The sequence below is a fragment of the Punica granatum genome, chromosome 2 (genome assembly GCF_007655135.1).
Source record: "Punica granatum isolate Tunisia-2019 chromosome 2, ASM765513v2, whole genome shotgun sequence".
NCBI classification, from domain to species: domain Eukaryota; kingdom Viridiplantae; phylum Streptophyta; class Magnoliopsida; order Myrtales; family Lythraceae; genus Punica; species Punica granatum.
This window is the reverse complement of record NC_045128.1, coordinates 30130241-30146132: the sequence shown is the minus strand read 5'-3', so window position 1 is coordinate 30146132 and position 15892 is coordinate 30130241. Positions and strand designations below refer to the sequence as shown.

At 39.4% G+C, this 15892-nt stretch overlaps 3 protein-coding genes across 4 annotated transcripts; 2 read left to right on the top strand and 1 right to left on the bottom strand.

Annotated features, from left to right (window-relative positions):
• The first annotated feature begins 549 nt into the window (after nt 1-549).
• On the top strand, nt 550-1224 carry LOC116193865 (putative glycine-rich cell wall structural protein 1). The gene has a single exon (XM_031522610.1). It carries the CDS (start codon nt 550-552, stop codon nt 1222-1224), a length of 675 nt encoding a protein of 224 aa, XP_031378470.1.
• A 1182-nt stretch (nt 1225-2406) lies between these two features.
• LOC116196336 (protein BTR1) lies at nt 2407-8292 on the bottom strand. 2 transcript variants are annotated; one of them, XM_031526005.1, is made up of 8 exons: nt 7990-8292; nt 6829-7067; nt 6651-6757; nt 5455-5648; nt 3812-3936; nt 3138-3233; nt 2990-3051; nt 2407-2892 (listed from the first exon to the last, which is right to left on the bottom strand). In XM_031526005.1, exons 1-8 carry the CDS (start codon nt 8072-8074, stop codon nt 2805-2807), a joined length of 996 nt encoding a protein of 331 aa, XP_031381865.1. In that variant the 5' UTR covers nt 8075-8292; the 3' UTR covers nt 2407-2804. The 2 variants fall into 2 exon arrangements, with proteins under 2 accessions (XP_031381865.1, XP_031381866.1); XM_031526006.1 differs by having other exon boundaries at nt 3812-3873.
• A 4841-nt stretch (nt 8293-13133) lies between these two features.
• LOC116196012 (uncharacterized protein SYNPCC7002_A1590) lies at nt 13134-15749 on the top strand. Its single transcript, XM_031525512.1, has 6 exons — nt 13134-13533; nt 13686-13876; nt 14134-14179; nt 14779-14861; nt 14981-15097; nt 15387-15749. Exons 1-6 carry the CDS (start codon nt 13266-13268, stop codon nt 15456-15458), a joined length of 777 nt encoding a protein of 258 aa, XP_031381372.1. The 5' UTR covers nt 13134-13265; the 3' UTR covers nt 15459-15749.
• Nucleotides 15750-15892: the final 143 nt, after the last annotated feature.

The following is a 15892-nucleotide window of genomic DNA, read 5'->3' as shown; positions in this document are numbered from 1 at the left end:
TCTTTTGTACCTGCGGGTGGTCCGAACTACACTGGGAGATAAGAATCGGTGCAAATCTATTGTCCCAAAGATATAAGGATTGTTCGGAATAATATTTTTTTAAAAAAAAATTCATATAAGAAAGAACAACATATTAAAGTACATAGTTGGTATATATCATTTGTTATTAATTTCTTGTTAATCCACAGCATTATCATCCCACACTATATGGCACCACAGCCACCCCCACCACCACACCAACACCCACTTATGATCCCAAAGGCACGTCCCCCCTCTCTGCCCATCTTTTCTCAAAAAGAATATACATATATGCATCTAAAAGTCCAATGAGAAGAAGTTAGTAGAAAAAGCAAAGCCAGGGAATTAAATAAGTCAGAAGGAATCAGCTCAGATTTGCCCTATAAATAGAGACCCTTGCATTGGAACTTTTCATCACCTCACACTTCAAAGTCTATATGTGCATTGGTTTCTCTTTAATAGTAAGGTTGGATTGGATTCATATACAGAGAGAGAGCGAGAGTTTGAGATTTGGAAAGGGTTTTTGGGCCAATGGGGAGGCCTAAGGTGATAGCCAGTGCTCTCTTGGTCCTATTTCTAGTGGACATTTGCTTGGCGGCACGGTCGACGCCTAAAGCCGTAGTGCTTAAAGGAGGTAGCGGTGGTGGAGGGGGTGGAGGGGGTGGTGGGGGTGGTGGTGGTGGTGGTGCCGGTGCTAGTACGACTGGTTCAAGATCTGGTTACGGATCCGGGTATGGCTCAGGGAGCGGTTCCGGTTATGGCGGTGGACCGGGAAGATATGGTGGTGGAGGTGGAGGTGGTGGTGGTGAAGGTGGAGGCGGTGGTGGTGGGTATGCAAAGGGTGGGTATGGCTCCGGATATGGGTCCGGAAGCGGCCAAGGGTATGGCTCTGGCGGTGGGACTGGAGCAGGCGGAGGCGGTGGCGGTGGCGGCGGAAGAGGTGGTGGTGGTGGAGGTGGAGGCTCCGGCATGGGAAGCGGTTCAGGCTATGGAAGTGGGAGCGGCTATGGAAGCGGTGGAGGGAAGGGTGGAGGTGGAGGAGGAGGCGGGGGAGGAGGTGGAGGCGGAGGAGGTGGTGGCGGTGGCATCAGCTCAGGATACGGTAGCGGCTCCGGATACGGATCGGGCTACGGCGAAGGATATGGCGGGGGCGGGTATGGCGATACGCCTCGAGCAGCCCCACTCATGATCAATACAATAACATAAACTTCTCCACGTGAAAATTGCATTTTCAAAGCCATTTTAAGAATTTAATTGTAGGTTGGGATAAATCAGCAGCGATATGTTAAGTATTTTCGCATGCATGCAAATGATCACGAAGACAGGCGTTCATGATATGGTCATGATGCCTTAAGGCTTCGTTTCCAAAATAATATGATATTATCAATCGCACTAATGATTATTTTACTTTTTATAATGCTCATCCATATGTTAGTTACTAATAAAATGATCGCTGCCTCTCTTTTTTTTCATTAAGACGCGTGCTGATATAGTTTTCCTAGTTTCTTTTTCATTTTTCCATTAATAACGAGGAATATCCAAATACAATCCCGATCAATTTTCACCAATCCACCATGCATATCCATATGGCACGTACGAACAGACATAAGAAGTATTTTCGTGCGTGATGACATGAAGACCCTGCAATATTTTCTATCTTATGACTGCCCATTAGACCATTTTCTTTTTTATTTCGTCGCTTAATTGTGACGACAATAATCCAGCTGTCAAAATAAAAAAATAAAAAAACAATAATCTCACGATCTCTTATATATATCTTTTGCCAAGGAATTACCGAGTCAAAAAAGACTTGATATGACCAAGGAATTTGACATAGTGGTATTCATCAGTCTCGAGTGCTCAGTTTGGTTATTACTAGCGACATCTCGTGTCCCATCTTTCTGGTAGAATCTCCGATGTCCCTTCAATCACCTTTTCCTTTTCCTCCTAGATTCATGAATTTTCTGGTAGAATCTCCGATGTCCCTTCAATCACCTTTTCCTTTTCCTCCTAGATTCATGAATTTCCTTTATAATGACGGCGACTAAGCCTACTCTAATCAATCCTCTTTAAAGCGTCCAAGCCGGGCCTTATTTATCAGGGCCAGATGATCAACATAGGATTCGAGGTCCCCGATTTTTATTCCCGTTGAACAACTTTTCTTGTTTTCGTTTGCATTGATGACTGCCACCCGAGCCAACCTCCCGTCAGCAGGAATGAATCCCTTGTGTGACGCATCAAGACCGGAGCCTACTGCTACTTCGATCCTTATTAACTGGTTCCGACAAGAACCAAAACATTGTTCTTGGTGATATATACAAAGTTTAGTTCTTGATTGCTTTGTCCAAGTTCAAATAAGCACGGAAATTAATAATAACTCAGATACCATATGAAGATTCGAAAAAATGCATCAGATAATCAAAATGCATCACCTGTAGCTTCCAGTAAACAGATACAGTTATACTATCCGAAGCAAAAGACTAAATCGAAAAACAAAAGCAACAGTCGGTGAATATCCCTAACACAGTTCCCTCGGATAAACTGTGTCCCATCCTATAAGCCGCTCAGCTCTCCCCTTGACAAATAACCCCGAAAAAGAAAACACCCAAGTTCCCAGCCTAGCCTCAACTTGACGGATTTCCAGCAACCAATTGAGCAAAAAGAGATGTGGTCTCACAGATTTATAAGCGAAGAAAGAAAACGAAGAAAGAATTTGCAGCACATTGCAGGAAGATCCACAAGACATATAAAGGTCCAGCGAAACCGACTCGAAATAGTTAAACACGCTAATTCTCCGCATCATATGCTACCTTCTGCCTTATCATGGATTCAGCCGCTCGGATAGCTCTCTGTGAACCCGTGATGGTGACTTTCCTGCAAAACAGATAGGCAGACCTATCAGAAACTCTATTCCAAGAAGAAGATAATGCCGAGGATGGCATGTTTAGGTGGTAAAAGGTTGATGGGGTACCTATCAGTTGTCCCAGACATGTAATCACCTCTATCCGAAATCTTTATCCTGGCCCCACTAGCCTGTAGAGGCAAACAACATTATATCAGTCAGGATCAATGCTCAGTTAGAGAACGAAATGAAACAGACAAAACTTTTAAATGTCAACCTGACTGATCTCCATAATGTTCCTTCCACCTCGGCCGACAACTAACCCAATACGGTCATCAGCAATGCCGATAGTCATTGAGTTGCTTCGATCTTCCTGTAGGACATCAGGGAGGCATTTCGTGATTTGAATTGACAATAAAACTAAAATAATTGGTTTACTTTTTGGCCATATTAATTCCAGTCTACTACGGACCAATGCTATCAGCTTGGCTATGATGAGATCAAGAAGCAAAATTTCCAAGGACTCTGGAAATGGAAAAGACCTAGAGATGGAGTCCATAGGTCTAGAATAGGCTGGAAATTATTTCAGAAAGTACGTTTCCTTGGAAATGTTATCTAAACTGCCTTAAGTCAACACTTTGGCAAGAACCTAAAATAACAAGACAAGTTCCAGTTTGAGATTGCAAAGGAGTATGCTGTTTAGCCAAAAGGCAAAGTAGTAAAACAAGCTTTCTTAATACACATTGAAAGGGCAACCTTCCTCCTAAAGATTGAAAGAAAAAAAAATTACGTGCAAACATCCTACAGATAGCCATAGCCAGAGAGGGTCATCGAAACATCAGATTTCACTTCAACTTAGTAACTTTTAACAAATAAACGTTGCCCCTGGCAATGAATAAATAAATAAATGACAAATGAACAGTCATAAATTCAATAGGATATCGAGCCAACCTTGACATTCGGATATTTTGCCCCACCTCCAGTTGGTCCATAGTTGACTGTATTATATGCGGCTGTTGCAACAGAAGGAAGCTCATATGTATATGGAATACCATGAAAACTGGAGAAGTAAACACCTATAAATTCAAATTAAGATAACTTACTAGGAATTATATGTAACAGCATAAAAGAAAAGACATACAACATGAGCATCGTAAAACATTTAACCAGCTTACAAATTTTAGACTAGACATTGTTTAAAAAAAAGAATTACAGTTACATGGTTGATGCATATACAGCTTATTTCGTCAACGAGGACTTTCAAAGATTTTTCAAATTGAGCTCCTTCTCTGTATCGTACTGATTTATAATTCACTAAATAAATTCAAGAAAAAATTCGTTCTACAAATTATTGCTTTTTTTTTTTGCCTTTGCCACAATTATTGCACCTACTTCAAGGGTTATGATTTAAGTCAAACTCCAGTCCTTAAACTTTTCAATCACGTCATTTTCGCCAGGACAAGGAAAAAATTTATTTTATCAGTCATTAAAATCTCAAGCTTAATGCGCCAAAGCCTACCCTTCCCATTATCTGCAAATTTTGCGAGAGAGAATCCCCATCCCTGAGAGGGAAGCAACAAAAACAAATAGATAAAAGCAGTCAAGCTGAAACTCTTGCATATGAACAAATTTCCATGAGAATCCACCTTGTCTCCATTTACACTCCCTATCTAAAGGTGCTCAACACTCATACCATCCTTTGTAATTTCCAATAGTCCCCCTGCATTCACTACCTCCTTTTTCTTTTTTTCTTTTTTTTTTTTTTTTGATACTGTTTGTTGGATAAGTAGATGCCCTCAAATTAAAGAAGAGAAACCAAGAACAGAGGAATAATTTTTTGCTCGATGACAACACCTCACAATTACTTTTTCAACTGGGCATCCTAACTCCACATATATAGAAGATACAATTATGATTTCAAAAGAAATACAGCACTTGACACTGAACAGAGTGATTCATACTGTTTAACTTGTTATGAGTAAATATTGTCAATTTCCCCGTCATCGGCAGCAATGTTACTTTTTCAGAATGCTGTGCTAAACTTAAGCTAAATATTGTATTAATTATCAATAAAGATCGTAAATGATGTCCACAGTATTGTCCTCTACTACCTTCCATACAAGGGCATAACACCAATCAGCAAGTCGAAAGTTGCCGACATATTATACATATGCCACTTTTGAGACAGTGGAAGAGCATTGAATGAATGGAATAACAATCCTACCTATAAAGTAGTGAAATGTATGATACTTCCATCTCATGTACCCGGCAGGCCAATTGATATGTGAAACTGAGTCTACATCTAGCTTTACTCCAACCTTTCCCAACCTAGCAAATGGTAAAAAATTAAATCCCTATCATCCTGCCATCTCCCCACCTTTCCCAACCTACTAAGTGCCATAACCATATTACTAAAGGCAAAAGTTTTATGTTGTATTTCTCGTTGCAGGAATTATAGACATCTCCTACGGAAGCTTCATGAGCATTCATAACCACGAGTCATATTCAGTGTTATAAGAAAGACAACTCATGACTAGTAAATAAAGAAACACAAGAAACACGTAATCATCTATGTACATTGAATCATGCCGTACCTGCATATGAAAATGGTGCATTCATGGACTGGGGGTAGTGCGGGTCTTCGGATAACTTTGAGAGAATCAAGTCAATTGCCCGCATTTGCTCATCTAAAGTGCCAGTCACTGTCACTAGCCTATCATTCAACCCATAATAATTATTATCCTGAGAAGATATTTTGATGCCAGCTTGGGATTCTTCAATGAATGACCTGGTAAAAGGCAGAAGACATCAGCATATCTTTTCCGTATCACTGCATAGCTTTACCATGAAAGATGAATAACATAGCAAGTGACAGAATAATGCTGCAGCTCAGATCTGTGAGAACCATCACCGATCCTACAGCCATGCCAGTGGATTTAGGTAAATGATGTTTAGGGATCCTACAATATTACTCAGTCATTCAAATTAAATAGAATCAACAGAGAATGTTGACTACACGACATTTGAAGTTGTCTTCAAGAAATTGTTTGAATTAATCTCTCATTTATCTTCTCCTCACTTATGTCATTCCTCTTCCCTCATATAGGATAATGTTGCGTTTTGTGGTTCTTTGATAATCTCAACAGAGCCATGTTTGAGTTTCCAGAAAACTTCAAAAGCATTTCAATTCAATGATACATCTTAATGGAGCCCCTCTCGGTTGGCTAAAAACTTTCTTTCGCACATTTAAGATAATAATGCTTACAGTGCCTTCCAATTCAAGCGAAATACAAGTTATTTGTGCCCCGATCCCCCACTATTAGCTACTTGTGCCTCCGCACATCATCAATTGCTCACCATGAAAGTATTTGATGATTAGAGGTTTACAGTAATTAATATATACACATGTTTGAAATGGAAAAGTAAACAGAAAGAACTCAGCATACAAATGACCCTCCAAACAAAGACAGAGCAGTTACCCATCTTCAAAATAAGAAAACAGCAGAAGGAGGTTCAGTCACCCTCGGCCTGGAATCAAAAGGTTTTGGGTTTGATTTTCATAGGTTGGGTTTTCCAGATGCCTCTTTACATTCCCTTGCCTTATTTTCCCACTAGGCCCATGGGCCATCCTTCTAATCCTAATGAATAAAATATTAAAAGAATTGCAAGCATAGAAATTTTCAGACCGAAGCTTCTTTAAGATTACAACCTGCTTTCTATTGAAGTTTCTCTAAATAAAAGCAAATTTTCAAGCTCATCATGAAAATGAGAGAGAAGGCAACATTCATACTTTATTGTAGCTCCTGCCTTGCCAATTATACCACCACAGAAGCTATTCGGAACGATTAACCTCACTTTTGATCTCGGATCGACCTCATTACCCTCTTCAGCAGGTATCTGCAACAAAGAATTCTTGTATTACATTTCATGTTGCTTAGGTGATGGCAACAAAGTTTGTTATATATTACCTCAGTCATCAATTTAGAGAGCACCAGCTCCACTGCCTTGAGTATGTCATCTATAGAACCAGATATCATGATAATTCTATCAGACGTCCCTGGAAAGAATTCATGATTGCGGGAGAGCTGGATACGTGCTCCTGACTGCGACTGAAAGTCAGTAATGGTTGAACCGCCCTTTCCAATGACAGATCCTGCTGCAGCATTTGACACAAGGAACCTAATATACGTGGGCTTCTCCATAGAATCTGGCAAGAGGGACCATGAGAATGAGAACTCCATAGACATTATAGTGTATACCAAGCAAATATTCTCGATCAGCATAATAGAACAAATCTTTAGCCAATTCTGGTTTTAATTTTATAAGTAAAAGAAATGATACTGATCTTTGAGATGGCACATCGCTAATTATGTACCAGAACTGATGGAGACAAACGTAAGAAAAGACCACCTTAACTGAAACAGATAATGGATGGAGACCTCAATAAGATTAGACACGAAAGAGTAGACCATCAACTGAATCGAACCAAGTCAAATTCAAAGACAGTGAGCAGAAAATCATTACATTGCTAGCTATTCACTAAAATCGAATAAAGCGCAAGAAGTACGAATCTCAAGGAAAGCATGCAATTCACCAACATCGAACGAAAAAAAAAAAAAAAACCTAACCTAAGAATTAAGCACCAGAACTGATGCAAATGCTGGATAGAGACCAGAAGGGAATAGAGACGAACGAGTGGGCTATCAGTAAATTAAAGGGCGTGAGCTCAGAGTGGTACATCCCTAACAATTAACCAACATCGATAGAAACCGATCCCGAGAATCAAGCATCTCCGTGGAAGCATATAAGTAGTGGAGACCATCACGCATTACTAATCGTTTACTAGCATCGACGGAAAGCCTAGCATAAGATACAAGCACCTCAACAAAGAAACAGTCGATTCAACAGATGCAGACCACACCACGAGTAGAGGCTAGCTCATCAGTAAATCAAAAAGTCCCAAATTCGAAGACGATGAGCTCGGAAACATTGCATTGCTAATCAGTGACTAACACAAACAGAAACCAAGCACGAACAATCAAGCATCTGAACGGAGAAGCAGACAATTCAGGCGAGCGAGCAGAGGGCAGTTTCGGATAGGGACAGCAGATCAGGTGGGAGTGAGAGACCTGAGGTGGGAGATTTGGGCTGGGGGGAGGAGCGCTTGGGCTGGAGCTCCGGCGAGGACACGTAGGAGGACTCGTTCGACTCCATTGCACAGCTTATTCCGCGGCAACAGACACAGAGACAGAGATGGGAGAGAACGCCTCAGAGAGAGATGGAGAGGGAGAGTGGATGAGTGTTGAGCTAGAAGGCGGGCATTAGGGATGAGAGGGAGAAGGGAATGGTGGGGGAGAAGCTGAGGGAGAAGGGGCGGAGGAGGAGGAGAAATGGCAATGGCGTCGGTGTAGAGAGAGAGAGAGAGGGGCACCGAATGGGGGGGGGGGGGCTTTGAGATTGTGAAGATAGAGAGAGAGAGAGAGAGAGAGAGAGAGAGAGAGAGAAGGAGAGGACTTTTGATTTTTATTTTTTATCTTTGATTTTTACTTTTTATTTCTTTGGGAGGATTTTTAATTTAAGGGAGGATGAGCTGGGGGCTGGTGAGGGTGAGACGGTCACCCCCTTGGCTGTGCGGTGGCTTCCTCTGCGCTGCAGCTGACTTGCCCTATCCGCTTCATTTTGGATTTTTCTTGTTGGCCCCGTCCTAATATTTTTAAGCTCAATTTACCTCAACTAATTTAATTTAATAAGATCAGTTTATTAACATATAAAATTCTTTTGGCGTAAATTTTCTTGATTCACAATACTCAAATCAAATACTTCAAAGGTAAATAAACACATCATCCTTTGAACCAACATGTGTTTACCATTAAAACAAAAATGGATTAGTTACCTAAAAAATCCAAACATTTCGCATTTTATCGAATCTAGCACGAACATTTTCTTTTGATACACAAACTATGAATTTGATATCAATATTAACACTCGTCAACATTTTCATTAATTAAATGGGAATTGCTGCCCACCATCCTCCGATCGAGATAGCCGACGACCTTAATGGTTGCCGGCAACACTACGGGGGCTGTGGTGGCCTTCGGTGAGGCCCTCACCGTCCGAATTTGCAAAAAAAAAAAAAGAGAGAGAGAAAAAGGAAATTAAAGAAAGGAAAGAAAAGGGAAGTTGGCGAGGGAGCCTCATCAATGACCACCATCCCCCAATTAAGGTCGCTAGCGAACTCTATCGTCATAGGCAACCCCAATTGGGGGGATGGCCACTGTTGAGGCCCTATCAATCAAAAAAATTGACATTGTGTTAATATTAATATCAAATTGATAGTTTATGTATTTTTAGATCAAATAAAAAAGTTCATACTAGAATCAATAAAATGTGGAAAAAATGAGTTTTTTAGGTAATTAGCTCAATTAAAAATGACCGATATACCAATCTATATTTAGAAAAAAAAATTATAGAACAAAAAATTGTAGATTCAAAACCTTAATATTAACTCATTGACTTCCGAAAGAACTGCATTGGTTCGAGTTAGTTTAATATAGACTAGTTGCCACTCACGCGTTGCGCGGTAAATTTCATCAATTTTCATATGATAAAAATTAAATAAGTAATATAGCTGTTTAAATGGATGTAGATATAAATAATTATTTGTCAAAAATCATATATTTATCAAATAGACATAATCAATACAACAAAATGTGAAAAGAACTAAATATTATCAAATTAATATCTAAGCGATACAATTATATGCAATATCATATGTATAGAAAGTGAATGATTCTGTAATATGAACCCAAGGATTGACGTGTGTGGCTAGACGACTTATCCCATGGGTTTGCTAGGAATTCATTGTGGATTGACATAATTAGTCCGGAAGAATCTGAATATTCCTCGTTAAAGAAGAATATATATCGTAATATGTATTGGTACAACGAAAAATGGGAGATTTAGAGTGTCGAAAAATTATCATGAATAAAAGGAATAATACATAATGATGAATTTTTTCTTCATACTTATAGAACAGTTGGTCTGTCAAACTTAAAAAATATCATTCAAATTGAGGAGTTCTTTCAAAATATCGAGAGTAATTTTTCAAAAAAAATAATCATACATACAAATAACATGAACGGATAATCAAGATATATTGAATATGAACAAATAAAATATAGTAAAATTTATTGAACTAGAATTGAAAGGCCAATTAACCGTGAAGTTGAGAGTTATCGAATAAATTGATTTGAGCAAGCAACTACATTTTATTAAGAGCTGAGTGTTCTCAAATGAAGCTTCTACATCCGACTTTTATATATTATATATAGATTGTTGGAGCATCCTCTATAGTAATCGCTATTGGGCATCCGCCCAATCCATTAGATGAATCAAAGATTTTACTGGGGGACAGCAAGATGTGCTATCCATAGTGCCAACATTATGCAAATTTTTTATGTGCGCATCACATAATATCTAAAGTAAAATGAATTCCAATTAATTCAATATTAGATCGGATTAGTTCATAAGGAATAAACTTCTCTCATAAATAAATTTTCTCCATTCGTAAAGCTCAAATTCAAAACTTCATCTTTTATTTTTAAAAAATAAATATCAAATCACTAAATAATAGTCACCTCTATTGAGAAAGTGATGATACTCTAACTCTAGGACGCCCGCATAATTAAATCTTGCTTAAAGAATGAAAAAACGCTATGGTTGATGATTTATATGTCGAGGATACAATTACAAATGGTGTACCGGCTCCTCCATAATTAACACCGAGGTCAATTTTGGTTCAGAGAAATGGATTCTTTGTCAAACAAAATGATGTTATCAAAGGAAAAGGACAAGACAAGAGTACGTACATGTCTATGACATCTACAGATAAATTTTTACATTTCTATGTGCGGAATGTCCAATTTAACCTAATTATTATGTACTTTGTACATTCTATGTGCAAGCATTAATCAAACCTAATCAAAGAAATCCCATATCTACTTTCTCCTTCTTTATTTATTTATTTTTGCCTAAATCCCATTTATCTCATAACCTTAGTTATTATTTGTCCACGTGCATATGAAAATTCGTACTTAGATTCGGCCCACATGTCAATACAAAATAAGAGCAATTGTAATCCATTCCATTTCATTTTTGTGGAGTCTAAAATATCTTCACCCACATGTGTTGTCCGGTCAAAATTTGAATTGTGAGTCGATCTCGAGCTTCCTTTTATTAGTGTGACAGCAAAATGTGTTTAATTTAATGCTGCTTTTATTTCCCTTATGTGGAAACGCGTTGGTTATCTATGTTGGCTCTCTACTATATTAGATGAATACCTATCACGATCTCTCACTAAGACTTGAACTCGAGAATCACATTTTCGAAACAAGCAAACACGATCTAACTATGTTTTTCTACACATCATTACTATTAAATGATACTTAAGAGCAAACGAATCTTTCTATTATTATTATTTTTTTTGTTTAACTACATGGACTGGGTCTTTTAATAAGGCTTGTCTTATCTATCCCATTACATTATTGGACCATATAATTTAGTTAATTCAGCACATACAAATTTAAGTACCAAGTTGGTTATTTTATTCTTTTTATTATTTCTTTTATTCATTTCCACCCCCCCCCCCCCCCCCCCCCCCCCCCCCCCCCCCCCCCAACATTTTCTAGCACGTCACTGCTTCCCGTCGTTGGTCAGCTACGAAGCAACCCTTTTCACGCGTTTGCTTCTATGCTTACGCTTCCATCCCCTATCCCTCTCCCACAATTGGCAAAAAAGAATCTGCATGGACTTTGTTAATTATTCCAGCATTGATCAATCATCCCATCATTTGTGTAGTCATCGAATCAGACCTGTCATTGTGCGAAGTACTGCGGCCGTAGCTGGAAGAAGTTTTTTTTTTTCTATTTACGGTGTGTCGACCCGATCGCATAATGAGTTCATTTCAATTATGGAAGAGCCGTTGTCGATAAGGATATTCTCTATTTGTCAACTACAAGTACAATCTCGATAGAGCAGCACGCTCTTGCGCCAAAATGACTACTCCGTAAGATCTTTTTTTCCTGAACCAGATTGATGGGGACAAGAGAAGGTGTTTTACGGGACAAGGAAATAGTACGAGATCGATAATTAATATAGTCGGAGCTTGTGGGGTTTCCGGACTTGCTTGATAAGTGCAGTATCATGCAATAAAATGGAATGGTACGTATAGAAGAACGAAAATTGCATTCTCCCTTTGGTTAGTGTACAAAACATGCAAGTTAGGAGCTACTTGGTCCAAATAATACAACACCATAGAACCAATACTATTCGGATCTTATATCGACCTATCATGACATGGAATTTCCAAAAGCAATTAAAATTGGCATTAGTGAAGGTCCGTCCTGAGGACGTATAACTTTCTGCAATAACGGCATGCCCAACGGTGTATATCGTGTGCGCGCTGTTAGTTCACACAACTTGGTTTAGCCGTATAAAAGGTGTCGTTTTAGTAACAACAATCGGCTTATAAGCAATCTATTACTGTCGTAAATACTTCAGTTACTGAAAAGATGGTGCAGTGAAGTGATCGTCATTGTCTAATGACTAAAAGATTTTAGATTTGATATTTAGTGCGACCACTTGTACTTATTTATTAATTATTATGATTTTTATTTCATAATATTAGACTATGAGTTTCTCTTATGAAAAAAAAAAAAATACTTCACTTTACTTTGATGTTAACTTCTAAATTAATTAATTGATAGCTAAGGCCCATGGCAATTAATAATTTCTAAAGTAATATAAAACTACTCTTTTGTTATATATATACTTTTTCATTTTCATAACAGGCAAAATACAATTCAAATTAAACAAAACACGAGAATGATTTACAGATTTTGCGTGCATATAATTGTTTCCTAATGAATGCACATATGCTATCCCACCCGATCGATATCATAGGGTCTATATGACCCAACCGATTCAGCCAGCTAGCCCCGATCGACTCCCTCCTCGGACGGCTCGACCAAGACTAGTCGACGTGGACTGATACGCAACTCTCAGCCATCATCTGGACTAGTAGGAATCCACGGCGCGAAGTTATCTTATGACAAATCCGACTGTTGATCGACAATGAATATTCATTGGCCTGCCTCCGGCCTCCCTCACGTGCGATCCGCGGAATAGATTCATACACACGTGCGATCACGTGACTCGCACGTGCGTTGTCGTTGGGTTTGGCAAACGGAAAACGACAACCGAAGCCAAATCCTCGGCGCAGGTACGGAACTGAAACCGGGGAAGATAGAACTCGTGGCCTCAAAATTCAGCCTGACGCCCACTGCTTCCATGGCTGCCCTGTAGCCCTCACGATTACTAGCGTTGAATCAGCTCTCAGAGCAGCTTCATGGCCAGCGCTCCAATGGCAGCGGCGAGCTCTGCTTCGCCGGCTTCTTCTTCCTCCTCCATCAGGTTCAGCTCCTTCTCTTACCCCTGCACCAGCGCCCGGAGGCCGCTCTCCTTCCGGTACTCTGTCCCGGGCCTCTCTTCCTCCCCCGATGAGTCGCCGCAGAAACCCTCCGTTCGTGTCTCGGCGAGCCCCAGCAGCACTAAGGCCCGGTTCCTTGCCCGCCGCAGAGAGTCAGTCTCCGTGAAGCAGCTCGGACGCCCTCTGAGTAACCTTCTCTCTCTTGCACTCGAGACCTTTTGCGTTTGGTGTAGATTTGGTTGAAGCTCAAACTGTGTGATGTCTGCATTTGGGGTTGTCGGGAATTTTTGCGCCTGATTTGGTATGGGGATTGAGGTCGCTTGAGTCGGGTTATTGCAGGCGAGTACATGAGCTTGCCGGCGAGCCAGTATTCGGTTTTGGACGGGGAGAGGATCGAGAGGGTGGACGAAAACACTTTCAGGTGCTATGTTTATCGGTTCAAGTTCTTCGCTTTCGAGGTTTGCCCCGTTCTGCTCGTTAGAGTGGAAGAGCAGCCCAGTGGATGTTGCATTAAGCTCTTGTCTTGCAAGGTTCGAATTTCTGCGACTCTTCTTTTCGTACTTTCCCAAATGTCCCCTTTTAATTCGGTGCCCAAGAGAAAAAATGAATGTAGTTTGGTGGTCACTGAATATGCTGAAGATTTGGTTATTTGGATCAATCTACTTGTTCTTGGCTCGGGCATTAGTTGAGTATTTCTCGGTTCAGTGTAGGTTAAACCGAAGAGCTCATGTTTTACTGATTTGTTCACTTGCTCGAGTCCTGATACTTATGTTTTGTCCAATGGCAGCTCGAGGGTTCACCAATTGTTGCTGCGCAGAACGATAAATTTGATGGTAAGATAGTCTTTCTTATCATCATCTGATATTCTTTACGCTATCTTTTATAGCAGAAATTGGAAATGAAGTCGGGCATTTTTGTGTTGTGTCGCGGTTTTCATTTCAAAGTACCAACTGAAATATTACTACCTTCTATGGATGCATAAATTGGTAATCCTCTGTTTTCTCGTTTTCTGCAAACTGAGTATCCTCTAAGTAGCACTTTCAACAGATTTCAATTTAATCTGTGGAGATTCTTTGCTAGAAGGCATCGACATTTCCTCCCTATCATATTCCAATTCCATTTGTTCTCTACTTATTGAATGTTTTTTAATTTAAACTTATCACGGATCACAATCAATTCAGTCTACTACAGTTAACAAGAAAGGATTCAAATTTCTATTTTAGCAGTGTAAATTGGATGACCTACTTACAAGTGTAATTATGCTTTTGTATTATTTGATTATTTCTGGTTTGCTCCATCAGTTTTTTCTGTCTAATAATCTTCTTCATGAATCAGAGGATGACCCAAGTTGCTTTTTTTTTTCTTCTCTAAATTTAGGCATAAATGCGCTTTTCAGGAATGCTTTGACAATGATTTCATATGGGAAATGCAGCTTCCATGGTGAACAATATATCATATGACACCACCCGGAACAACTCATCAGTCCAACGGCTCACTTCTGAGACATCCATCGAGGTGCTCACAGTAATATTTTATTTAGAGAAAAAAACAGGGAAGGAAAAAGAAAAAAGTTTGTTGAACATGTACTTATTTCTCTAGATCCATTGAGTTTCGCATAGTTATTCTGAAAGCAGGTCAGCATTGATGTCCCCTTTGCATTTCGAGCAATCCCAGTACAAGCAATTGAATCGAGTGGTGCTCAGGTCCTTGATCAAATACTAAGGCTCATGCTTCCACGCTTCATGGCACAGGTACTCCACGAAACTCGCTAGGTTTGAGAATTCTTGAAATCTTGAATTGGTTCTTAACTTCCACTGGAATATTTCATTGATAAAGGTCAAGAAACAGGTTTTATATTTATACCGAACATGTAACCACAAAGTGAAACAATAGTATCTGTATAAGAATCCCTTTTTCTCGACATATTGGACATAGGAGAGTCATGTTAATGAGCTATCCCTGCTTATCTGTGATATTTTTATGTATATTTCATTGTTATGCTATTGTTCTTACCACCTTTAAATTATTTTCTCTGAGCAGCTCGTGAAAGATTATCAAGCATGGGCTTCAGGTGATACATCGAGGCAGGCTTTGGGAACCGGTAAAATTTGACCGCACAACTGCAATTTTCACTCAATATTTTGCGTACGAGCCAATCAAATGTTAAAATTTGGTACCAGCTTTGGAAGTTAGTAGGCTCCAAGTATCGTTCTGTTTGGGGCCAAATCAGAAATCAAGTGAAAATTAGTTTCTCACGGCACCAGCTCTTTTGTTCTTGAATGTATGTATGTGTTAGGAGATGTTCTTTTCGCAACGAATGATGGAAATTTGTTTATTTGGTTCAAGAAAAGCAAATAACTGTCGTTTAATGAAGATGGATTTGTCCCTCAGAAAGTTGTATTACGTCCATTGTTCCATTTGTGTTATTAGTTAGTTCTATCTTTCACAATGTTCTCGGCACAGCCTTGAGTTCTGTCTGATATTCCTTGACGGAAAAAAAAAAATGCACCTGTTGAAGTATTCAGACAATAATTAGTATGCCCACT

What these genes read in the sequence shown, in the direction of transcription:
- LOC116193865 (XM_031522610.1), top strand. Translation starts at nt 550, where the DNA reads ATGGGGAGGCCTAAGGTGATAGCCAGTGCTCTCTTGGTCCTATTTCTA.
- LOC116196012 (XM_031525512.1), top strand. Translation starts at nt 13,266, where the DNA reads ATGGCCAGCGCTCCAATGGCAGCGGCGAGCTCTGCTTCGCCGGCTTCT. An exon ending in GCAGCTCGGACGCCCTCTGA is followed by an intron (nt 13,534 to 13,685) that starts GTAACCTTCTCT and finishes GGGTTATTGCAG; the next exon opens with GCGAGTACATGAGCTTGCCG. An exon ending in CTTCTGAGACATCCATCGAG is followed by an intron (nt 14,862 to 14,980) that starts GTGCTCACAGTA and finishes TTCTGAAAGCAG; the next exon opens with GTCAGCATTGATGTCCCCTT.
- LOC116196336 (XM_031526005.1), bottom strand. Translation starts at nt 8,074, where the DNA reads ATGGAGTCGAACGAGTCCTCCTACGTGTCCTCGCCGGAGCTCCAGCCC. An exon ending in GCCCAAATCTCCCACCTCAG is followed by an intron (nt 7,068 to 7,989) that starts GTCTCTCACTCC and finishes CCCTCTTGCCAG; the next exon opens with ATTCTATGGAGAAGCCCACG. An exon ending in ACATTATGGAGATCAGTCAG is followed by an intron (nt 3,052 to 3,137) that starts GTTGACATTTAA and finishes TTGCCTCTACAG; the next exon opens with GCTAGTGGGGCCAGGATAAA.